Here is a 25,922-nt window from a genome sequence, read left to right as displayed (position 1 = left end):
GAAAGACATCAAATATTTATTCCACATAATCTATCACGAACTTTTCGGCTGGCAAGGTGATAGATGCAAGCCGACTCTTGATATATGCGCTAGCACTGCTAATAATGCACAATATTCAACTTTACTACTATGAAACGTTCCATTTGACAGTTCTCATAATCCTGCATATTTTCCGCATGACTCTTATGACAATCATCTGGTTCACCTCGAGTCCATACGGAGTCTTTGCTGAAAATACGGACAACGCACACGGTAAAGCCCAAATTAGACGTTATTAGAATACCGGAGGAATACGTTATTAGAATAGATGCAAGCCGACTCTTGATATATGCGCTAGCACTGCTAATAATGCACAATATTCAACTTTACTACTATGAAACGTTCCATTTGACAGTTCTCATAATCCTGCATATTTTCCGCATGACTCTTATGACAATCATCTGGTTCACCTCGAGTCCATACGGAGTCTTTGCTGAAAATACGGACAACGCACACGGTAAAGCCCAAATTAGACGTTATTAGAATACCGGAGGAATACGTTATTAGAATAGATGCAAGCCGACTCTTGATATATGCGCTAGCACTGCTAATAATGCACAATATTCAACTTTACTACTATGAAACGTTCCATTTGACAGTTCTCATAATCCTGCATATTTTCCGCATGACTCTTATGACAATCATCTGGTTCACCTCGAGTCCATACGGAGTCTTTGCTGAAAATACGGACAACGCACACGGTAAAGCCCAAATTAGACGTTATTAGAATACCGGAGGCGTATTAGCGTAGACGTACAGCGGATTACCGAACGCCTCCTGCAAACGCATATTTGCCCCCACCCGTGCCACCGCGCGTGCAGGAGGCGTCAGGTAAACCGACATCCCTCTACGCTAATACCTCTATGGTATGCTAATAACGTCTATTCATACGAGCTCCATGTGCCGTTATACACGTCATGTGGAAACAACACAGAGAAGATAAGGATGGTTCAAACGTACGGATTTCCGCATATGATTTGCATATCGTTTGCAAATATTTTCAATATTATACTAACACAGTATTTGCATGATTCCATGCGCGCCAATCATATCGAACATTTCACTAAGGCAGTTCACGTTTTATTTATTTCAATACCCTAAAGGCCCATGCGGGCATTACATAGGGGGGGATTCATCAAAGAAAACAACAGACATACAACACAGAATACAAACGGCTGAAAACAGAAGTAAACAAGTTAAGAAGGCAGGTACAAGTTAATCAGAGAAAGGAAAAAAAAAGGCTGGGATGAGGTATTTGAAAAAATGCACATGTAGCAAACCTCGCAAAAAAAATCAAGAAATATCCCGGCTTCGAAAGTTACTAAACACAGCATCTAACATTTTGCGGAACGTTACGGCCAGCACACACACACACACTGGAGCAACCAAGAAAAAAAACAACAAAAAACATAAGAAGTGATTCACACAGTGATAAAGAAAAAAAAGAAGAACGCACATCAACATATGTTAGAATTTTCTAAATAGGACCAAAGAGCTGTTTGAAATGATTATGTTTCAGCGATAGTCGCAACGCTAGAAGGAAGCGAATTCCACCCGCCTTCGTGATAGTTTGAAAATTAGTGTGCAGATGCTGTAATATTCACGCGATATCTCTCTGCGCCATAGAGTGCGCGCTTTTGGTTTCGTGTCAAGAACCCATCTGCCAATATTTCTTTCAAACTCCACGTTAGTTTCCTCAAGAACAGAATGATCAAACTGCACCGCCTTCGATGCCAGTCAAACGAGGCGGCGCCGATTTTCCACGCCACGCACAGTGGCCTTGGAGACAGTCTAATGGTCTCTTCTTTCCCTCTGATTTCTCAAAACTTCCTCACGCGGAGAGGCGTCTGCGCTACATTACAAACAAGTTTAGAAGGCTGCCGTGTTGTGTGTCGAGGGCAGCGATGTCGTCAAGCTGGAGGCTCGGTGATCTGCGAGGGGCTATATAAAGCCCCCGTCGGACGCGCACTGCTCACCGCATCGGTATCAGCCACCTCATCTCTTGCTGAACGACCCTGCAGCTTGGATTTCTTTAAATTTACTATCCCACTTCAAGACTGGCAAAATGCAAAAAATTTTCTGCCTGTGTCTTTGTCTTGGCCTCGCGTACCTCGTCACAGCCGATGAAGGTAAGAGTAAATTTGCAGGTAAGAGTAAATTTGATGCGCCGGACTCGACACTAGAAGTGCTTTGTCAGGTGGCGCCTCCAAGCAGAGCGGCAAGGGCCGGAACTTGGAGATGAGTCTCTTACTTTTGCCCACGATAGTATTACGCTGCTTGGTGAGGGGAGTAACCGAATTGGATAATTGCGGATATAACCATTCTTTTTTTTTCGGGACTTTGAATCTCTAAGCTCAGCAACATCGTTAATAGGTCATTACAATGAAAAGGAAGACTCATTTCTTTTACGGTGCCTCCATCGCCACGCATAAAAGTTTTTTCTTCTTGAATCTTTGTGTTTCTGAAGGCATAAGAGCAGCCCACAATTTTTTCAAAGGGCGCTTTTTATTATGAGCATTCATCAGGCTAACCAAGAGAACTTTCCCTCTGAAAGTTCGACGTAGGTGTCCGTTAGGAGTAAATTTCGTCAGTGTAGAGGTGCGAACTGTGAAATGATTGGTTATCAGGAAATGTAAGGCGCTGTTGTTATACAAGCAGGGTATTTTTGTGGTCTATAGCGTTATGCACAGACTGGTGGCGGAAATGCTGCTCGTTTTGAGGAAAATGGTTATACTTCCGGTTACTGCGATCGCAGGTGTACTAGTAAGGCATGCGATGAGGCTGGTAGCATAATCAACCCTTACACGCTTCAAGTTCAGTAAAGCCAGTGATAAGTATCAGTACTTGCGCTCTACTAACTCGCTGTGTCCACAAATATTTATCTTCAATCTCTGTTTGCCCCCCCGCCCCCCCCCCCCCCTTCTACGTGTGTTTTCCCTTTTATACAACTCGGTTATTTTATGCTGCCAGGTTACCTGGTCTCCATATCAGGCGCCTCTTCCAAACCCAATGCTCGTCTTGATTGCGTCATCGTAGTCATCAACCTATTACCACTGCAGGACAAAGGCCGCACCCACATCTCTCCAATTAACCCTGTCTCGTGCACAGCCACGACCACCTTATCGGAGCAAACTTCTAAATCTTTTTCGCCCATCTGACTTTCTGGCGCTGCCTGCTACGCTTGGCTCCTCCGCCACTTGCGCTAATCAGACATGAGAGACCGGAAGTTCTAGCATGCTTCAATTGCATCACCCTGTTTGCCACGGGAGCATGATTCAGAGGTAGTGAACAAAAAATGTGTCTTTCTTAAAGGAAATAGAACAATTGTGGCCTTGTATAGTTATTTCGTTCACTTTATTGTTTTGTTTGTATTACCACATTTCCTCATAATGTGGTTATATGTTCGAAATCTGTCTCGTTTAGCCCTCTTAATTCTGAAATAATTAAACTATTCATTCAATGTTAGCTTTGTTTTGAGCACACTTTCTTGCGCATGCTTCAGTACCTTATGGTTTGAGTGCATTATGTAATACAGGCACTTACTAATTGCATTACCTCGCCAGTTTCATTTGTGCACGGGGTGAAATGCACAATGCGATTTTTGTGCCAACTTCTACAATGACCCGACAAAAAAAATAGCGTGTAGTGTTTTTTCACCAAGAAGAGATGTCTTCTCACACGTAATTCAAAAGCCTTTTGCCTGCTCTCCTTTGTTAGAAAATTTCATTTGCAACCTTCCCGCGCATTTCTTGCAGCTGTTGTCTGGCAAAAATAATTACAAGTATCTCTTTCTCCCCTCTGAGCGAAAAGATGAGAAAAGCTCGATCTCGGCTTCCAAGAATCAAGGGGCTCTTCTTTTTTGTCCCTGGTAGTATCGCGTAGATCCTTAACGTTCACCCATTCCGCAGTGGACGAGCTGAAAGAGCAAATCGAGGCGGCCGTTCGTGAAAACGCCGGAAGCGATGAGGTGGCGGAGAAGATATTGTCGAGGACCAGGGTACTCGTAGACTGTGCCATCAAGCAGGGTGAAGAAGGAACAACTCTGCTAAGAAAGGTACTGTGGCTTGATAGAATCTTCCGAAATTTTCCTCCCTCAAAACGCTGCGCTCAGTAAGTGACCGCAGACAGTCAGTGCAGTAATAAAATCGTCGAGAGCATGGCCTATGCATGCACGTTACCAAGATGGGTCTTGCAGCCAGAAGCGAAAAGGAGGGGGGGCTGCAAAAAGATGGAGATGAGGCGAGGCGCTGCATGCAATCTATGTCATTTTGCCGCCCCATGGGCGCTCCACAAGGGTGCTTGTTTGTAAGCATTTTTTTATGTTTCTTCGGTCTCCCGTTGTCTCCCTCTCTATTTTATTGATTGGTTGCTTATTTCTTTGTTTAAGTGTTTGTTTCTTGCACATCATTTTTGGCTGTTTCAATATTAGAATACTCGTTCCTACTTTTGAGTGCATCTGATTCTTCCTCCGTTTGTTTGCATGTATGTTAGTATTCTGCGTGTCTGCGCATCATGTTGTCTCTACTACGTTTGCTTCTTACGTTCGTGTTTAGTTCTGAACAGCGGCATGAAGTAGCTAAATTTCAAGTCTCACAAGTAAATCTTGTCACGACAGCGGTCTCCCTGACCGTTTGGCATCAGCAGGTTTAGTCCGAAATGTTTACACAGGACCAACGCCTAAAACACTTTTCTGGTATGAAAATTCCGCTACCGGACTCGAAAGTAAAAAGTGTTTGTGTGGTTGCGTACGCTTAATTGCACTCATGCAAGAATTCCTCTTTTCAGGTCACTCTTCCGGTCTCCTCGGAAGGAACGAAGTGCATAGCTACGAAGTCCGACATCTTGGACCCTGCTGAAAAAGAGGTCGCTGTAAGTGTCCTGCCTATTGAATATATTTAATAACCTTAATAATAATAATAATAATAGTAATTTTATTAATGAATTTTGGTTACTGCCTTCAATCATTTGCCAATGTTAAGTACTTTTTTTTTGGGGGGGGGGGGGGGGTGGTGTGCCTAAAACTCATTTGCACCACTAAGAGAAGCTCTTACGCGCCACTAAGAGAAGCTCTTAGTCCTCTGAGCCATGACTTCGTAGGGCTATTACCGAATAGTGATCAAATGCCGTAGTATCCATGAGGATATTCCTTTCTTCTTTTTTCAGGCCAGACAATGCTTCAAGGAGGCATCGGAAAAAGCGAAGGTATGATTCCGGCAGTAACTGAGATTTTTTTTTTCTTTAGGGAGGGATACACTTCACCGGTGCTTTGCCAACAGTTATCGGTTCTAATTTTTGTCCTTCTGGTATTGATCAATGGTAAATTAATAGTGTAATTACTTTATGGCAGAAAAATTGCTAAGTGTTTTCCTTAGGATTACGCTTACGCTGGGTTCAAGATGAAAATCCTTACTTACAGCGACCGGTATGAATATGTGGAATATATTAACTAACTGGTCTTAAACAACTCCTGAAATAATGTTTCCCACTCCAACATTTTTGGCACAATCGACCTCGTTCCAATCACCGACGCTAATTTCCCGCCTTTTTCAGCGTTCGTAAAGACTCCTAGGGCTGGATGATGAACCTCTTTCATCTATTACTGCTTCGCGTTTCCAAGTGCCGTTTATTCAGCATGAATACAACGATAGAGGGGAAAATAATAACCGTAGCGTGAGACGGCAAGAAAAAGGTTACATGCATAAAACACAAAACTTGAGTCAGTATTTTAGCTGAGTGAGGACTAGAAGGCGCCTAAAAATAATGACTACCTCTCTCTCCTAACATAACCAACAATTCTGGACAAAAGCATTTTTCAAAGGGAAAAAGTTTATGAACGCAATGTTTTCACATATTCTAAGATTTCATTATAACGATCAAAGAATCCGCACATCTCCCGTGAACAGGCTTGCATTTTTTGATATTAACGTTTTGCTATCGTCAAAAACGCTCCCAGTGGTTTTCTCTGGCAGTCTGAGCAGCTCGATTCGAGCGATGGAAGAACTTTAAAAGATTTTGCTACACAACAGAAGAATGGGCTGTTAACTATGATACTTCGATAACAGTAGCTGACCCTGTGTCAGCTACTGACATAGGGTCCGTGATCTCAGTGTGTTCTTCCCTGTGGAACAAACGCGGGTTAATGACATACTAGCCGAAATCAATAAATGGGCTTGGGCAGGGCATGTAATGCGGAGGAACGATAACCGACGGTCGTTAAGGGCAACGAATTGGATCCCAAGAGAGGACAAACGTAGCAGGGGGGCGCCAGAAAGCTAGATGGGCGGATGATATTAGGAAGTTTGCGGAGATATGGTGGCCCCAAATGGCAGAAGACAGCGTCAATTGGAAAGATATTGGATAGGCCTTTGTCGTGCAGTGGGCGTAATTAAGCTGATGATGAGACGACGTTCATGACGAAAGTATTTACGTCGGTTTTGCACTGACACTTCTCACTACGTGCTTGAGTAAATCCTCTAGCATTGCATAGAAACCAACCACAAGGCACTTTCAGGCAGGCCAGAGTCTGCTAAAAAAAAAGGCGGGACACCTTTGCACGTTCGGATCCAAGCTCCCGTCCGCGCTGCGGGGGAGATTTTGCTGTGCATATTTGTTCGATAGTGCGATGCCTCAATGCAGTGACGTTCGTAATTAATTTCTTCTCATCCACTCAATTCAGTGAGCTCTAAACGGGGCTCTACTAAAGATAGAGTATGCCTGGGTTGTTAATGAACAACACTTCGAGAATTTTGCCCATAAAGAAAAGAATTTTCTTAATGCGCTTTGTAGAAGATCAGTTATCTGCAGAAAAAGTCTGAATTTCGCGTTTCCGCGCCTTTCCTTCTCCTCTCAACACTTTTTGTGCGCTGAAAGGTCGGCGCTTCTACGCCGGCCCCCACCGCTTCCCGACTCGCCAGAGCTACGCCGCTTATTCGCAAAGGCCATGGTAGCTGTCTGACGACTGAAAGAATCTAACCAGTAGCCATCTCTGGACTAGCATACGCAGAGGCAAGCGACGGAGGAGGTGTGAGCATGTAAAGGTGGCCGGAAAGGGCTCGCGAACTTTCGCGCTTGATTGTACTGTGGAAGCGTATTATTTGGCTCAGGTGTTCATGATAGCTCAATGCAGTGGCTGAGCGAGTTGATATGATCTCTTAGGAAGGTATTTCAGAGCCCCATTTAGGCTTTGTCTTTTGTCTTGTCACTGCAGGAAGCAGCAGGACTGACGGAGAAGGAAAATCTTGCCTACGACGCAATCAAGGTAAGAATCGTGATTCAACCATCGCGCAAGCTCAAGTGGGTCACGTGGGTCACAGCCGACATCGTTTTTTGCTGTATTCTTACAATGGTACTGCAGACTAAGCATTGCGGATTCGTAAAAGCAGAGAGACTCATTCTGCTTGCAAAGAAAAAATCAAGCGATAGCTCAAGCAAGCCCACTTTCAAAGGCTGGGTAAATGTACCCATCGGATCTTTACCGCAACCACAGGAGATACCTTTCAAAAATGATGTTTTTAATTAGGTGCATCTTATTTTGAAGCTCGGGATCAAAACGAGTTCTCAAGGCTATGACGCCATCCTGGACAGGACTGATACTGCAAATTTTCAGCAGTCCCAGCCAAATGAAAGACGTGTTATATACCAGCCATGGCGGTCACATTTCGATGGAGGCGAAATGCTAAAGGCCCGTGTACTCTGCGATGTCAGTATACGCTGAAGAACCCCAGTGTGGTCGATATTGTCGGGAGCCCTCGACTACGACGTCCCTCATAGCCTTGCTCGCTTTGGGCCATCAAACCCTATAAATCGAAACCAAACCATTCAAATCAGATTGCAAAAAATCCCTTCACCACGGGCTTGTAGACGCAGTTTTCACAATGGGGCGCCAATTCGCCTGCTAGGAATAATGAAGATAATAAATAAAATTAATTGAATAATCGTCAGTGAACTGTTTCGAGTCCATTTGGCTTCATAGTGTTTTTTAACTTTTGCGGTGTGTTTGTTTTACCTCTTTCCAGGCCTGCTTTCTGGCTAGCCTGACAGAAGTGAAAGTCGGAGCGTAAGGATCACATTCCCTTCGTCCGTCTTCGTGGTTTCGTGTTAGGCCAGTTTCCGCGTTGGGAGACGTAGATTGCTGTCCACGTTGTGGCTTTGTGGACATGAAAATAAAAACTTCGTTCGATGCTACAATGGTTCTTTTTCTTTTCAGTTCCACTGAACACTGTTTTTCTAGAAACATTCACGGGAATGGTAGGTAATGAGTAGGAATGGTAGGGAAAAGTGCATGAAGTAGCGACATTGCGCAGTTGACAGCATGAGAAAATACACGCAGAAATAACATCACAATTACCGAAGACACTTTAGAAATTCTAAAGTGTGCTTGGCGAAAGCCTTGCGGTCAACCCACTGCCGCTTCCACGAACCGCTTGGCGCGTAATCACTGGGCTGCTTCGGAACCATGCGTCTCACTCACTCGACTACAACGAGACGTTTGGCAAAGGAGCGGCTGTGCAGCTGCTACCGCTGACGCGCGCGCTCGTTCCACCGCTACTGTGTGACGTCACGGTTGTTATGCACAGCTGCGCCCCCCACTGGCGCGCCGGTTGCCAAGGAGGGGAGGCGGTTGCGCCGCTGCGCGGAGGAGAGGCCGCAGTTGGCACGATTCCAGCGCACGGACGGACACCGTGAGCATGAGCGTTGATAATCGCAAGATATAAGACTACCGCATGTCACGAGTTAGAACACACCGCAAGCAATCTGCGACTGCTCTTTCGCTGCCCACCCCCACCTGGAGTTTGAAAACAAAGGATTTATTTACTTATGTATTGAATGATTGATCGATAAATTGACTAATTGATTGATTAATTGATTTTTAGCAAATGTTGATTCACATAAAGATAAGTTTCGTATTCGTAATACTGGTTTTACTATCAGACTTTGAGCTGCTGCACTTTCAGGCGTTGTATGATCAATGTTATATTCCAAATTATTTAATAAATATAGGTAGTGGGCTCCAAAACCACACCGCGGTCAAGGTTGAAGTTTTGTAGTAGTATATGCTCAGTGTTATTAACGGTAGATTAATCTGTGCTGGAAATGTTGTGCCCAATTATTAGTGCTCCAGGTACTGTAATAAATGTACATTACTCCTTAGAACTTCTCACAAAATGAAAGTGCTCAAAATTGACCGGCATGAATAAGACACTCGCAAACACGGCGATGGGCGCAACTCCTAGCTTACTGAGCTGTTGATACCCTTCACTTAATGCGTAACTCAGCACAAAAGCTTAACACGTGTGTCTAAATTAGTGTTTTTCTAAGCGAAACGAAAACAAACATTTCTTTCGATAGCGTGCCACGAATTCATTTTAATTCCGTCTAATTTTTTTATCTCTTTTCTTCATCCGCTTAACCGTCACCACACCACGCGTTTCGCCTTCGTCAATGATACGCTTTCCTTCGTCTTGGCAGCAAGGTGGTTTTCCTTGACTCGATCACAAAGTGACATAAAAATTTGATCCAGATGAAATCTAAGCGGAATTATTCAATTGTACCGGCCCCTTGTTTCTCAGTTTTATTGCACTCTTCGTAGACGATGTACCCAACAACACATCGCAGCACTTGTCCCCGGTGCGGGGGTCGTCCCACATTTTCACATTTCGTGGGGTTGCAGGAACAAGCCAGAAAACTTAAAGACGCCGTGCGTGTTATTTAAGCGTTGGGACGTACAGGTGGCCAGCGATACCCAAGCAAGTCAATAAACACTTGTTCCGCAACTTCGCCGCGAGTGCAAGGCCGGTGGAGTCTTGGAATGAGGAAGCCATCTGCCAAGCTGATGGGCAATTTTCTCTTATGATTTGCATTAATCTTTTTCCTCCTTCTGATCAACTCGACCAAACTGTCTCTTTAGGAGGCCTCTACTTAAGCAGTCTTTCTGCATGTGCAAAATATGCGACATGCTATGGGATCAGCTAACAAGTAGCTTACGTGAGACCTCTCAGTACAGCCTGCCGTCCCGAGCAATGTCCATTTCTGTTCTTGCACGAAACTTCGAGAAAACTTTCTGGGTCACTAAAACGTATATGAAGAACCTTGGCTACTCGCTGACAATAGTTGTCCAGGTGCTTAAATCTACGCATGAAGACCAAATTTCTGTTTAAAGTAAACACCTCGCGGCAGTAGTCACGTGTTCAAAAGACATTTACCAATATTTTCTTGACATAGGCTATTCATGTAAGAAAGAAGGCAACCACCACAATGCCCGCCATCGACGGCAGCCTGACAGCAAAAAAAAACTTGGCACCGTCCATTTTCCTCGGCAAGAATGGAGTCCTTCGAGGCATACAAATAGCTATTTTTCTTTCCCCTCCTCTGATTTCTGAAAATCTCCTCGCCCATAGCGTCGTTTGCGTGATGTTGCAAACAAGTTTAGAAGATCGCCACTTTGTTTGTCGAGAGCAGGTGTATCAGAAGGCCGTAGTCTTGACTACCTCCGAGAAGCTATACAAGGACTTGTCGGATGCGCGGCACTCATCACAACGCAGCGTGATTACGACTTGTGCTGACCATGCATGCTAGCCAGATTTCTATCACTTTGTGAGCAGACTTGAAGATCATTTCAAGATGCAACGAATGTTCGTCCTTCTTCTTTGTGCTGTTGTCACCTGTCTAGTAGTAGCCGACGAAGGTAAGTGCCACAGTAGCGTTTTTAAGTATGCCTGGCTACGAAAGAAAAATAGCATGTCTGAAGACTACACTGGGAACGTGAGAAAACATAACGAAGAAAATACAGGGGTTTTGAATAGTCTACTGCAGCATTCAATATAAGTGGTCCGACAGCTCACTGAATCCAGCAACTTCTATTTTGGAGCATACGGCCTCAAATGTCTGCTCCGGTGAAATTCTCGCTTCGCCACATTGTATATTCCAGCGCGTTCAGGCACGTTTGCAAAAACTGGGTCCATGTAGCCACGTCATTTCCAGGAATCTTAACTAGCGTCGCGATTCCACTAGCATTGCAGAACATTGCGCGCACGGTAAGCGGTACATTTGAGATGTGAAGAAAATATATATTCATTATCTGCGCAGCTAAAAGGCTAGCAAAGCAAAACAACCCATCAGCAATGAAAATCACTCGGCCGGAATATCACTGTAGTCACAGAGTCACAGACCTTAATAATTCGATCACCGTTCAACAGATATGTGTTTTCGGTGAAACAGTTAATTGATCACTGGACTGCCTCATGCGCTCCTTCCACAGGTGGCGCTGTTCAGTGCGAGAAATCCAATCCACAGTCATTGTTACCAGTTCCTCTGCGATACTGAATACCACAGGTGTTCAAAAATCAATGTCATTTTCCACAGCCCTTTCGGGACATACCACGAAGGACTCAGAAGAGGGAAACTGATGTGAAAGGCAGTGTAGGAGAAACTTGACTGCATCGTTGCAGTAAATACAAACACTGAACGGAGGTGAACGAACGTGATCATGCTAGTGCTACACTGTGGTGCCATGTCAGGCCACGCCCTTTTTGCGCCATGCCCTCTCGAGAACAAGATGGAGAAACCTCAAACTGCTGCTTCTAAAATCCGTTTGTTTCCAAATATTTTTCAACCGGGTCATTTCAAATGATTCCATATAGAAAATTTAGACGCTACTGAGCTTAGCGCAAGCAGATGTCGGACTTTATGTGTGCCCAAAATGTTCAAAGCTGGCCACTGATGCGAACATATGCCACCTGCTCTGGACGTGCGCAAAGACAAAGGCCTGTTTAGCTCAAGATCCGTAGGAAGAAAGACTTGTTCATGCGTTTGACGGATAATCCAAAGAGCTGGAGGCTGCACAGAGTCTTTCATAAAAAATTCAGGGGGCACTTTGGCTCTCTAAAGTGCTGCAAGACGAAGGCCTTTCCTGGCGTACTGTTTGGCATTGACTGCGAGACTGTTCGTGCTGTACTAGTGCTTTATTTGACTACACACTTTGACTGCTTCTTTAGCACGACTCTCTCTCTGCTTCGATGAGTTCGGTTGTATCCATGGTCTCTGTTCGCAGTAATGAGGTATGTAATGTGGTCACCCACGGACGCCTTACGCCCCCTGTCGGAACGGACGACTATTTTATTAGTTGTCGACTTCTCTAAAAGGGGGCATCAGGCATCTGTGGATGACCTCATTACTGCGAATCCTCGCACTCTGACGTCATAACCATTTCGACCAACCGTACAGCGTGACACCTCTGCTGACAACCTTCTGCTGACAACCTTCTGTCGGCAACCTTTTGTCGACAACGTTGAGGCATTAAAGGCTTTCGCCTTAATAATGGCCTCCTCGACTACCCGTCTGGAGATATTCCACATGACGCATCTTTGAATGAAAAGAAAAAGCTTTTGCGTGGATTCTTTCAAAAACTCAAGGCAGTGACGGTTTACTTTTTCAGCGATTGTCTGAAGGAGTCTTTCGGTTAAATTGACAGTGGTGGTGTCGCAGACAAACACCACCCAGTCATCCAGCTAGGGAACAAAAGCGCCGCCGATGTGGATGCCCTCTAGGACTTGCCTCGTGCGGTCACGCAATCAGCATTGAGGAAGTAAATGTTCGTTTTGTAGGAGAAGGAGGAACGCAATATGATCATCACTGCGAATTCTTCTTCGCAACAGGCGCTCTAAATTTCGGGAAGATTTGTGGTCCTCTGCTATGATGAAAAGAAAACGTAAAATCCAGAGAAATGCTCAGCTTCCGAACAGCTTCGTTGTTCTGAAATTCTTGTCGCGTCATGGCATTGACGGAGATATTTCCCGTGGCTCGTTTTGCAGCGGAAGATCTGAAGGAGCTCATCGAGAAGGCGATTCACGAACACGCAGGCAGCGAAGAGTTGTCGAGGCTTATACATTCGAGATTCAAGATTGTTGGAGAGTGCACCTCCGAACATCCGGAAGAAGAGACAGCACTGCTAAAAAAGGTAACATGGCTTCATGAAGTTAGGACTGTTACGGCAAGGAGCGAGAAGAGGCGTCGCGATCACTGTCATTTTTTAGACCCAGAGGACGGGAAAAGACGGGGATTCTTAATTTGCATGTTCACTTTTTAATGTGCCTGTTCCTGTGCACTTCGATTTTTATGTGGTGTTTTAGGCAGCTCCACTCCAGGGCGTCAAGTACGAAACTTTGTCATAACCCACGCTCCCAGAGCATCTCGCATCGGTAGCATCGGTACCACGGCAAAATTCTAGCTACGCTCTGGAGTAGCATGCCAGGCCCATAACCAGGCAGAGCTCTCCATTATTCATTAAAGCTTCTCTCTCTCTCTCTCTCTCTCCATCTATGCTAAGAATACGATGCTCGCGCCTCGGACGTGGCTTGCTTCTCCAGAACATGGATCTATTTGAGATCAATTTGTACATACTTTCAGTTTTGCAAGCCCAAATTTCACACAAACCGTGTGAACTAAGAACGATGTGAATAGTTCACAAAGATTCATCAAGAAGGCATCGTTTTATGTACAGTGCATAGTTTAGCCCGTATGTGTTTTAAACTCATATTTCATACAAAGAAAGTTATCTAACGCAAGCAGGCGTTCGATCTTTGTGGCTCATGATTGATTTACCTCGTACTGCATTACTAACCCTCAAGTGAAGCCTTTAGTACTGTAGGGAGATGATGAAAGATTTCACACGTCCGATGCTCGAACACTACCTTCCATACAACCTGCTTGTGAATACATCCTGTAATCTAGCAAGAAAACAAAAAAAAACACTTCACATGACTCCACATCGGGCAATTCCTGTTTTAGATGGTGCTCCCTGTTGCAATCGATGGCACCAAGTGCGCATCTGCGAAGGCCAACGTTTCGGACCATGCTGAGAAAGTGCACGCCGTAAGTATGACTATTTTTGCCCATTTATTTCTCCGTTTACGTTTTGTTTCCTTCATATGGCGTTTTCAGTAGCGCGTGTGACCGGAGCTTATTTGAGTTCATATATTAAATTTTTCAAAGCTGGGCCAGACTTAAACACAGAGATCGTACAGATTGTGCACATTAAGCAAGCCACCTGAGCTTTGGCTATTTTCAGACATTTTAACCTGTTGCTATTTCTCCTGTGTAAATAAGGATTTTCTCTCTTCTCTTGCAGTTAAACGAATGCTTCAGGGAGGCGGATGAGCGTCTGAAGGTATGACAGCCGTAGCAAATGTGACTTTAATGCTGTGCTGTTGCTTTACACGTTGGTTTTCTCGGTGCTTTTTCCGTGCGCCACTTCTTTCGTTTGATCTCTCGACACGCAGTGCCATGAGCGCCTTGCCAGTAAACAAAGATAACTACTCAGCATTGACTATGTATTATTAACGTGACAGTGTTAATGGTCCCGTTCAGCGGAAATTCTGGCGTCATCGTCGTCCCTGGCCTGAGTGGAAGATTCCCAGGAAAGCAACCTAAGTGGGTCACCTAGGTCACGTGACCTTGTGACGCCTGCTCAGCCTGGGTGTCCGCAGTCCATCGAGAGCAAGAATGAAAGCAAGAAAGCTTAAAACATAAAGGGGCGCTCAAAGCGAAACCTCCTAGTAGTCTAACGCAGACGATCTAAACAGTGTATCGTTGGGCTCGCAGACACAACCGCAGAAGAAGGCGCAGTAGGTTCCTGGCTGCCGTTCGAGCCGCGTGGGGGGGTGCTCAAGCTCAAGCCCTTTTAGTGCTCTTTAATGCCTTTAGTGCTCGAGCTCTCTGGACGTTGTCGTGGCCCTAAACAAAGCCTCTCATAACTCAGTTGTTTTTCATTCTAAAAATTCAGGGGGCACTTTGACTGCCTAAAGTGCGTAGAGGCGAAAGCGTTTTCCGCACCACTTTCAGTGCTTCTGTGGCACTGGTGGCGTCACATGTAATTGAGTACTAATTACTAAGTGATGACAAATCACTAATTAATGGTTAATTAATGATTAATGCCTGAATACTAATTAACTGCTAATTAAGCTTAACCTTAAGCTTCGCCTTTAGGAGTGGAACGCGACAGCGTGTTGTAGCGCTGCCAGGGAGTCCACGGAACGCCACCACCCGTTCGGCGCGATGCCTTGCCGTTTGAACGCAACGGTTTTTGAGGAAAGGAAATAGCGCAGTAAATCCCTGTCATCTGGGATGACACCTGAACCGCACCACAGAGGAACGGAGGAAGTGAGAGTGAAAGAAGAAAGACGAAGATGGCCCGTAATGAAGAAAATGAAAATTGTACTTGAGGAAAGAAAATTACGCAGTAACTGTGTCACATATATCGGTGGACACCCGTCAAAATTCAGGGGGGGGGGGGGGGGGGGTACACTTTTTTGACCTAAAGTGTGGTCACTTTGATGTGTGGTTAAGATGTTAAGCTTCGCCTCTAAGAGTGGAACGCGAGAGCGTCTTGCAACGCTGCCAGGGAGTCCATAGAACGCCATCACCCATTCGGTTCTACGCCTCGCTCGTCGGTAAATTGGTTTTTGAGGAAAGGAAATGTATTTCTCTCTCATATCTCGGTGGACACCTAAACCTCGCCGGAAGGGAAGGGAGGAGGATGGCAGTGAGCGAAGACACCGTATTCACTAGACATGCCTTTGTTCATTCCAAACCATCGAGCTGGCATGGCGGAGTGGATAGCATGCTCGTCTCGCACTCCGAAGACCGGGGTTCGATTCCCGAGCTCGACCAATTTCTTACTAGGTTTTATTTATTTATATGGCCTGACTAGAGAAGTTAATTAGGCTAATTGGGTAATTAAGCAATTAACTAAGCTCAGTCCCACTTACTTGGAGCGTCACTATATGGTCCCTTCAATTGGTTGCATGGTTACTAGGCAAAGTACAATTGGCCCCGTTTGAAATTGGCGCACTGTGACGTCACGACCGTTTCGACCAACTGAAAAGCGTGACATTCTCTGTCGACAACTGCTGCTTACAATGATGAGACATTAAAGGCTTTCGCCTTAAAAGCAGTGTGCAAGGCTAGTTTTCCTTTATGTTCTTAATGCAGGAAATGGCAGGACTGACCGAGAAAGAAAGCGTGGCGTATGACGAAAGCAAGGTAAGCCTGTTGCGCTAACATCTAGCGCCGTAAACTCCTCAAGACTAACCACGTCCGACATTATGGAACAAAAATTTTCAATATTGAAAAATTGAAATGTACTATTACGAAAATGTTGAAAGTAATAGTCCATTCTTCTGATATGTAACAAAATAGTGTTTGCTCCGAACGAATAGCGCAGTTAAGACAGCCATAAAAAGACAATAGTGAAGACGATAGGAAAAATGTTGAAAAGAAAATAAATGCAAAGCTGCCGTCGGGTGGTTAGCGGACAAATTGATAGTTGTACTGAAATTTTACAGTATATGAAAAATTTGCGTTCATAAACTGGTCCCCGCTCAAAAATGTTTTGTCCAGAATCGTTGGGTGTGAGGAACAGCACAATTCTGAGCACATAAGCTTCATATGTGCTTTTACTTAACTAAACCTGCTTGACGTCTCCGATAACGCATAGTATTGCAATGTCTTCATGCGACAAGGTTTAGAGCGATTGGACACAATATAAATTTGCTCACAATTCGAAAGTTACCAATAGTGTGACTATAACGATGGGATGGATGGTAATTCATCATTGCTGGGGTATATACCGGGTGTTTTTTTTTTAGAAGGTCCAAATTTAGAAAGAAGGGTAAATTGCTTTAGATTTATTTTAGCACTGGGGCTATACTGGAGGCTACGGCGGGCGCCAGGCAAGAGGAAAACTGCTTTAATTAGTTCGCTGATTAACTAAATATGTTAATAAATTTTTCTAATTTTTGTTTTAGGGGTTATGTTGTATTCGCAGAATTGGAGATCGTCCACCAAACAGTCCAATCGAAAAAAAACTATTTTAATTAAAAATTTTTCACGCACGTTACGAGGCGCGAAAAAGTCACCCTGGTAGGCATCTTCACACCGTAACTTAGCGGCGGTGAGCGCCTCTGACGTAGTTCACTCCGCCCTGTGCTTTGCGTCACACGGCTGATATCACCCGAAGCCCGGACTGGCGGCCTGCGCTATCGCTGCTTGTTTCACTTCGCTCCGCGGCCTCACGGAATGCCGCGTTGGATCAAAAACGCACTGACACAAAGCGCAGGGCGGAGCGAGCTATGTCACAGGCGCTCACAGACGCTGTGTTACAGTGTGAAGCTGCCTACCAGGGTGACTTTTTCTCCCTTCGTAACGCGCGAAAAAAAACTCTTTCATAAAACTTTTTTTCTTGGCTGGACTGTTTGGAAGACGATCTCCAATACTGCTAGTACAACATGTCCCCTAAAATAAAAATTATAAAAGTTAATTAACATATTCAGTTAATCAGCGAACTAATAAAGTAGTTTGCCTCTTACCTGGCGTACGCCGTAGCCCTCCATATGGCCCCAGGGTTAAAATAAATCTAAAAGAATTTACCTTTCATTAAAAATATTGGACCTTCTAAGAAAAAACACCCGGTATAGCTTCCATGCTGCCCGATGCAATGGCCAAGCGCAGGCTTCTTTACATCCCCCTTCCTTTGGGAAGCATGCCACTCCCTGTTGAGACCACTTGTCTGAAATAATCAATGATACATCAATTTGCGACGCGGACAACATGTCCTTGAGGGACGTATTGGCCCCACTGGCGCAAATGGGCATCATGGATTACTATCATGTGCATTTGTTGATGAGCTGGGGTCCAGAGCTTCACATTCTGTGGACAATAGCGCTAGCTCGCTCGCTGCTATGCCAGAGTCTTCTCGATCCATGCTAGTCTCCTATGGGACATGCCCTGGCTGATAATTAGGGCCCGGAAATTTAGGCATTTGCCTAAACATGCCTATAAATGCCTAAACGAGGGATTTTTGCACTTGCCTGCATTTTTATAATTTTTTAGGAACTTCTGCCTATTTAACGGCACTTTTTGCCTATAAATGCCTTAATCCGGCACTTCGGTCCTCGGTGCCGTTTTTCAATTCTGAGACATCTGTCTATGTATGCTGAAAGGCGCGCGCCGATGCACGCACAAAAGGCGAGGGTCTCGCCGAATGTTTTTAAGGAAGTGTAACTTGAACGTAGTGTAATGAAGTGTTTGTCTCGAAGTGTAGCAAGAGGCGAACTTCGAAAGAGACCTGACATACATTAGTGCAATCTTCTCAACTTTGACGGAAAAAATGACAAAGTTGGAAAAGGCTGGACTCTCAATAGACGAATCGTTGAAGGTAGTGGCAGAAGTACCGCAGCACTTCGGGGACTGGAAGGAAAGGGCGCTACTGCTTCTAGGAAGATGCAGCAATTGGTAGAAAAAAATAGATGCCTAGAAGCAATTTCCCCAAACAGAGTCTTTCTACGCGGAGACGATGCGGCCACATCACCTGAAGGCCTAAGCCTTTATCAACTCTCATGTTTTAGGTTCGCGCCACTAAGTTCCTGTGATGTCAAAAGAAGCCTTTTAAAGTACAAAGCTATGCTTAGCGAAAACCGAAGGAGCTTCAAGTTGGAAAACCTGAGAATGCGCTTTATTGCTTCAGTTGAGGACTCCGTACGCTCCGTGCTTGACTTACAAATCTTGTACTATTGAATAAAGAGTATTATTCAAAGCGCCTATTTTTGCTTTATAGCGCCTATTTCAATATTTTTTAGAGCCTAGATGCCTGCCTATTTCGGGGTTCTTTAGTGCCTAAATTTCCGGGCCCTGGATGATAATCCTCTGGCACTCGTGGCCGATACCTTTTTTTTGCGACGGCAGGAGATGTCGATTTCCGCGCAGTTCTCTGCTATCCTCTTTTATGGCTGGTGGTGGTAGGGCTGGAAAAAAGAAAACAAGCCGAAAATTTCAACAAAAATTTTTATTTTTGCTTTTTTTTTCAAGACATGAAAAACAGGAAAAAAAACAGACATAATGTCGCGGGCCCGTAAATGTGGAATTGCGCAATTATTCCAGTGAATAATCAAACTGTGACGCACAGTTGTATCCGAAACAAAAACGCATACAAGTGCGCTTCATTTAGTGTAATGTTTGAGTTCTAAAATAATTCTGGGTTCAGCCATTTCAACCATGCTTACATTTCAATTGGTGAGGAAGGACTAAACAACAAAAGTTGCGCAGTTCTGTTCTATATGAGAATGCGGCTACATGCAGTGAACATTTTAAACCTGCATTGTCTACTCATCTTCTTTTTCCTCGATACCGCTTATCGATGCTTAAAAAATTGCCTTCCTAAAAAACATCTTTTACTCAGGTTTGGTCCTTACAGTATTTATTTCTCTGAAAAACATTCATAGCCCCTATGTGATGGTAAAGAAAAAATATGCGACTATATCAGAACAGTTTTCTGTGTTACAACGTATGCAGGCACTACGTGAGAGTTGTTTATGTTCATTTGCGATATTTTCTACTCCTTCCCTTATCATCGTGTCCTAACCAATCGCCGAGGATCGCCCGCTCAGCGAGTTCAATTAACGGCAGCTCGAATGCGTGCCTGAAATATAGCTATTTCTGCCATGAAGAGATATAGAGGGAGCCTCAAGTGCTGTATGTGCCGACGCGTTAAGCTGCTAGGCAAGCCAATCCAGAACGGAATCTAGAATGCTGACGTGTTAGTGTCGTAGCGTGTTCTTAGGCTCCGACTTGGGCACGACGGTCCATTGATTGAGCTCGGATTGCTTTTGCTGCTACGTGACTACCTACGTGATCTACCCGTGAGTAATACTTCCCTAGAAAGCCTGGCTGCCTCCTGCCGCACCATGAACAGCGATTCCTTGACGATGGCTACAGCACTGGAATCGCTGGTCGAGACGTACACCGATTCGGATGACGAGTTAGAACCAGAGCCCCAGAGTACTGAGACGCCTTTGCCTGCGGAACCCGATGCCCCGAGCATTGAGAGCGGCTTGCAGGCCGGAGCACCGCTCGTCTCGTATGGAGTCGAAGACGACGACGCGGAGACTGGAGACGACGACATTGAGGATGAGCAGCCTCAGGAGTCGAAGGACGGTGAGCCCAGCCAGGCAGTTCGGATGCGGCCCGAGTCTCCTGTATCCTTCCACCGCCGGCTGCAGGTCTTGTCGCAGAACGAAATCGTTTTGCCGCCGGAGCCTCCTGGACGCTGCGCGCCGGCGTTGCAGCAGAAGATTGCGCGCCTCTACGAGCGCAAGATTCGCACAGGAGTAGACATGAACGCTTCGATACAGATGCGCAAGGACTTCCGGAACCCGAGCATGTACGAGGAGCTGGTCTCGTTTTGTGGCATTGACGAGTTTGGCACCAACTACCCTCCAGAGAGGTCCGATCAGAGCAGCTGGGGCCCTGAGTCGTACTACGAGGAACTGTCGCTGCGCCAGAAGGAGGAAATGGAGAAGCGCCAACGCGAGAAGAAGAACAAGGTGGAGTTCCTCAGGGGCGCCAGCAAGGACCCCAAGATTACCAAGAGCAAGTGGGACGGGGTTGAGCGGCACCAGGGAATCCCGAGGCCCATGTCCACTGCGACCACTGCCTTAGCAGCTCCGACCGCGTTCGCGGGCACGTCCAAGTCAACTGCCATCTCAGCTTTCGGCACGCTGAACAGGAAGCCGTCCACTGCCAAGAAACCCTGTAAAAGCAAGACGCATGGCCGCCGGTGAGCTGCGCAGGAGAGTGGCCTCTACGCTGTTCTGTGTGATTCAATAAATGCTTCCACTGCGCTTTTTCGCATCCCTCACTCACCGGCGTCTTGACTTGCGTCGCTCTCGTCATCACCGTTTTACTGCCACAGAATCTTGCGACAGAATTGATCGGTGCTAACACCACACCAGCTTTCGTCTCTCACTCGGGAACGCCCTTAGGGGCGCCCTTCAGATGATAACGCTTGTCATATAAACTATTTTACCCTGTGTCTTGCTCACGTCGATCGGGTCAATTCTCTCCTCAGTTGGTTCATGGCATTATTTTTCTCTTTCCTTTTTGTTACCATTTTTTCTTGTACACTTCATTCATTCCTTGTCATTTTTCTAATAATACGCAAAACCATTTTTGATAACTATTGTTTGCATTTTGAGATGCTACTTGTGTAAAACATTTATATGTTACCTGCTGCCCTGCAATGTAGGGGCCGAGGGGCACGTCAAGCCACAATTTCTGGCTTTTTTCCCTCGGCCCTCACCATGTGTACATGGGAAAATAAATCGAAATTGAAATTGAAATAAATGGAGGTAGTGTTGCGGAGACATTTGTTAGAGCTTTCTCAACATCCACAGTACGTTATTTTATGGTCTTGGCGATTGTGACCATTCGGGATCCTGTCAGAATCTATAAATTAATTAAACAAAATTTAACAGGAATATGCGAAATAGTGGCTGAACCATCATAGGAAGCACGTGGGTGCTAAAGGATTTAGCTTGAAATGTTCTTCAGTCATGTCCTCCGGGCACTGGTGACCTATACCAGAAATACATGTACTACGGCGTGCTGGTGCATGTAGGGTGTGTTCGCTCGTCACATAGTCCTGGAATCCCCTCACAGCCGTTTCCTCCGGCCGAAAGATTACGGCAAGGACAACCCAGCCATGCACTGCAAACACATAACACACAGACTCAAATCAAGTCATCTTAAGTCAGCAGTGTTGTCCCCCATAATCTGAAGCAAGGCTCAGCGGCTGTCATTCTGCTCACGTAAAAAGAAGTAAGCTAGAAAAATACAGCAGCATTATATCTTGAATTCCGAAGCTATTACCTTTCGTGCCAGTATTTTTTTTTGTATTTATGACCACTTGTCAACCCTGTCTCCCCCCCCCCCTCCTTTATGTCTTGTCCCAAACGGGACCTTCAAAGGAACAAAAATTATTATTATTATTATTATTATTATTATTATTATTATTATTATTATTATTATATTATTATTATTATTATTATTATTATTATTATTATTATTATTATTATTATTATTATTATTATTATTATTATTATTATTATTATTATGTTAAGCTCAAGCATGTTCGTGAATGTTATCAATCAAGCTTGTCTTGGAAAATAATTGCACACCCCTAATGCTAGTTGCAGATAAAAAAGAAGAAGAACCATTTATATTTCATTGAAATGTGTTTTCGGAGCAACCTCTTCGTGTTCTCAGTTTTTGGGCTTTAATCGAATCGTTTGTAAGCAGTTGGATTAAACCATCTCAAGCAATGTTATTAATCAAGCTTGACTTAGAAAATAATTGCAGACCCCTAATGCTGCATGCAGATGAAAAAGAAGAAGAAGCATTTACTTTTCATTGAAATGTGTTTTCGGAGCAACCTTTTTGTGTTTTGAGTTTTTGGGTTTTAATCCAATCGTTTGTAAGCAGTCGGATTAAAGAATCTGAAGCAATGTAGGGCTGCTACAGTGGAACGATTCCACCCTACCTTTTCTATTAAATTCTTACTGTATCACCTACGGCTGTGCCGGCCACACGAGCAGCAACATCACCACATTCAGGTTCCCAAATACGGGATAGAGGGCTCGCTTTATTTTCACAGTGCATACCGGGTGTTTTTTTTTAGAAGGTCCAAAATTTTTAAAGAAATATAAATTCCTCTAGATTTATTTTAACCCTGGGGCTATACGGAGGGCTACGGCGGACGCCAGGTAAGAGGCAAACTACTCTAATTAGTTCGCTGATTAACTGAATACGTTAATTAACTTTTACAATTTTTATTTTAGGGGATATGTTGTACTAGCAGAGTTGGAGATCGTCTTCCAAACAGTCCAGCCAAGAAAAAATTTTCATGAAAAAAATTTTTGCGCGTTACGAAGCGAGAAAATGTCACCCTGGTAGGCAGCTTCACACTGTAACACAGCGTCTGTGAGCGCCTGTGATGTAGCTCGCTCCGCCCTACGCTCTGTGTCAGCGCGTTTTTGTTCCAACGCTGCATTCCGTGAGGGCGCGGAGCGACGCGAAACAAGCAGCGATAGCGCAGGCCGCCCGTCCGGGCTTCAGGTGATATCAGCCGTGTGACGCAAAGCGCAGGGCGGAGCGAACCACGTCAGAGGCGCTCACCGCCGCTGTGTTACGGTGTGAAGATGCCTACCAGGGTGACTTTTTCGCGCCTCGTAACGTGCGTGAAAAATTTTTAATTAAAATAGTTTTTTCTCGGTTGGACTGTTTGGAGGACGATCTCCAATTCTGCGAATACAACATAACCCCTAAAATAAAAATTAGAAAAGTTCATTAACATATTTAGTTAATCAGTGAACTAATTAAAGCAGTTTTCCTCTTGTCTGGCGCCCGCCGCAGCCTCCTGTATAGCCCCTGTGCTAAAATAAATCTAAAGCAATTTACCTTTTTTAAAAATTTTGGACGTTCTAAAAAAAACACTCGGTATATATATACACACGCACATATGTGTGTGTATGTGTGTGTGTGACAGTAGAGTGTTCTCCAGGATATTAATCATAACCTTTCAGCGAAGAATACATTTGCCATGCGGTTTCTCGACAACGTTATGCCTAAAACCAGGCAGCTGGCCTGCTACGAATAATACAATAAAACAATGTTAATTTAATAACAATGAGTACTTTTTTTTATTTACAGAAGCCTATCTTTCTACTTGTGCAGGCATGCTTTTTCGCCAATCTGAAAGAAGTGGATGCCTGAACGAAAAGCAGAACCCATGCACTCCTACCATTGACGTGGTCCCGGTTTGCGCTTCAGCAGAATGAAGACATTCATTGGCTCCCACATATTTTTTTCCTCTGATAAGCAATAAACATTCCAGTGGATACATTCCCACTTAGTTGCTTACTGCTTGCGACCATTAAACTCCACACGACTCCACTGCTGGGCGTCCCGTTCACGTAGCAGTATGATTTTTTTTTTTCAAATGTTGTAAGAGTGTACGACAGCAAAAAGTGAAACGGCGGCAAGCATTTAAGGTAAACGAAGCACAATTCGCAGTCAAACAAATAAGTCACCCGTGACAAGCCTTCATTCTTCAATGCGCCAATCACTGATGAGACCAGTGCTTCTCCACGATAACCACGATGCGCTTTTACGGCCTCGGATAGCCTTATTTTGGTTGAAACTTTTACTTCAGCGTACCTATCTTAGGCCTATCAGGAGAGCCCCTTGTCGTTAAAAAGTAATATGCCCGAAGCCACGATCGCATTACTTCTTTTTTCGTGACGTAGTAAGATATTGTATTTAAGGGTCGCAGCAAAAACGGGTAGCTTCAGCGTACTTGTTGGCGTGCAAAGTTACGTCATCGCTTCCCGTTTCGATAAAAGGTGCGTACAAAGTTTTTTTTTTCGCGCAGTAGGGTTCATTTATTGCTTAACACGCCTTCCTGGCAGCCATGCGGCGAAACGTGATCTGCAGCTCGTTTCTGAAACCCCCTTTCGACAGCTCAGCGCCGACCTTTTTTTCTCCGGCAGGAAAAAAGAAAGCGACAAAGCACTGGCGCGACTTCTGAATGCCAACTTTCACATCGATATGTTTAGCGCAAAGGCGAGCACAGAATGGTGAGAACTTTATTTTTCAGCTTTGATGAAATTAATTTACCGAACGTTGACTACCTCTTCAATTACCGAGGCGGAGTGTTGTGTGGCCCGATTCATGTTGCGTTCATTACATTGGTCGCCTGTCGTTTGTGCCACGTGTAATATTTCCTTGCAGGAAATATTGCCACTTGCAGGCGTACAAGAAAATGCGGAATTCCTGGTCCCAGCGAACTTTATCCATGTTGTCTCTGAATTAATCACCCATGGACTATCAGAAGAGTGATTTCGTGTGGTTTTCAAGTAAGAATTCCGTCTCCCCTGTTACATGTATCCGAAGCGACATCGATAATCTGCTTACTTTAAAAAAAAAGTGTATTCGGTCTCCTGCGTTCAGCGCATTTGGCAAAACTGTGCAAGCCGTCTTTGCATGGAATATTATATTTCATAGAGAAAAAAAAATTGCTCACAGCTGTTCAATGGGGAGGAGATGCTACCACCTGTACCATACCTTGCTGGAACAAAAAGGCAAACAACTAGCTCGCAATAGACACGTAATTTTGATAGGAAATATAAAGATAGACTGATTTGTATTAAACACTATATTTATCTCTTTTTGTACTTTTAATATGTATTTGAGGGTGTGACACGGCAAATTGGGATTAGAAGTTAGCAATACGGTGGAAAAAAAATTGGTAAATTCAATTCAACATTTTGCTATTAGTGTGGGGATATATATTAAGCATCATTTAGAAATTTTACTTTCAACATGTGTTGCGAGTACCTTCTCGCACACTGCGCGCCGCTAAAATCAATGTGTTATTTTATTTCTTGTCTTTTTTCTGCGATGGTTCTACTTGCATGATCACATCATGTATCTCATCATCATCATCATCATTTATTGGCCCTTAAAGACCCCTGGCGGGGTATTACATAAGGGGGGGGGGGCGAACATCGAAGCAAGTAATGACATTATTAGGTCAAAAAAATACATATACAAAAAAGTACAGTAAAACAGTGAAAGAAAACAGTGAAAAAAGTATACAGTGAAGAAAAAGTATACAGTGAAACAATCGTTGGTTGGGGAAGAGAAAAAAAAAACACGTTTATAAATCAGGCAGACAGGTGCAGTAGTAGATCAAACAATCATAACATAAAAATAAAACGCAAAGGCAACAGTTGCCAACATTGGGATTTCAAGTGCAATGACAGCATTTGGCGGAATTTAAGAGCATCGCGTTCAGTGACAATTAATTCGGGTAGTGAATTCCATTCATTAATGCAAGAGGCAGAAATCACTTGTTAAATGCGTTTGAGGAGCCATGAAGTCTTAGGATGCTCATGGAGTTGAAAAGACGGCGACGAAAAAAGGCAGCTTTGATGTGCAGCCAGGTCATCGTGCAAGAGCTTGGCGAGGAATTTGTTTCAAGGCACTGCAAAAGT

At 44.4% G+C, this 25,922-nt stretch overlaps 2 protein-coding genes across 5 annotated transcripts; both read left to right on the top strand.

Moving 5' to 3' along the window:
* The first annotated feature begins 1,904 nt into the window (after nt 1-1,904).
* On the top strand, nt 1,905-8,226 carry LOC149335986 (uncharacterized). Its single transcript, XM_089554627.1, has 6 exons — nt 1,905-2,168; nt 3,948-4,093; nt 4,825-4,908; nt 5,203-5,241; nt 7,247-7,297; nt 8,055-8,226. Exons 1-6 carry the CDS (start codon nt 2,105-2,107, stop codon nt 8,097-8,099), a joined length of 429 nt encoding a protein of 142 aa, XP_089410753.1. The 5' UTR covers nt 1,905-2,104; the 3' UTR covers nt 8,100-8,226.
* Nucleotides 8,227-10,492: 2,266 nt separating this feature from the next.
* LOC149335985 (uncharacterized) lies at nt 10,493-23,773 on the top strand. Of its 4 annotated transcripts, none has more exons than XM_089554625.1 (6): nt 10,493-10,723; nt 12,849-12,994; nt 13,825-13,908; nt 14,165-14,203; nt 16,027-16,077; nt 23,602-23,773. In XM_089554625.1, the coding sequence occupies exons 1-6, from the start codon at nt 10,660-10,662 to the stop codon at nt 23,638-23,640; spliced, it is 423 nt and encodes a 140-aa protein (XP_089410751.1). In that variant the 5' UTR covers nt 10,493-10,659; the 3' UTR covers nt 23,641-23,773. The 4 variants fall into 4 exon arrangements, with proteins under 4 accessions (XP_089410751.1, XP_089410750.1, XP_089410752.1 ...); XM_089554624.1 differs by having other exon boundaries at nt 23,578-23,773; XM_089554626.1 differs by lacking the exon at nt 23,602-23,773 and adding an exon at nt 19,750-19,898.
* The last annotated feature ends 2,149 nt before the right edge of the window (nt 23,774-25,922 follow it).

The sequence above is a fragment of the Amblyomma mixtum genome, chromosome 7, assembly GCF_055824585.1.
Source record: "Amblyomma mixtum isolate Tamu chromosome 7, ASM5582458v1, whole genome shotgun sequence".
NCBI lineage: Eukaryota > Metazoa > Arthropoda > Arachnida > Ixodida > Ixodidae > Amblyomma > Amblyomma mixtum.
Note: the sequence above shows the minus strand (reverse complement) of the source record. Positions and strands in the feature narration are given on the sequence as shown.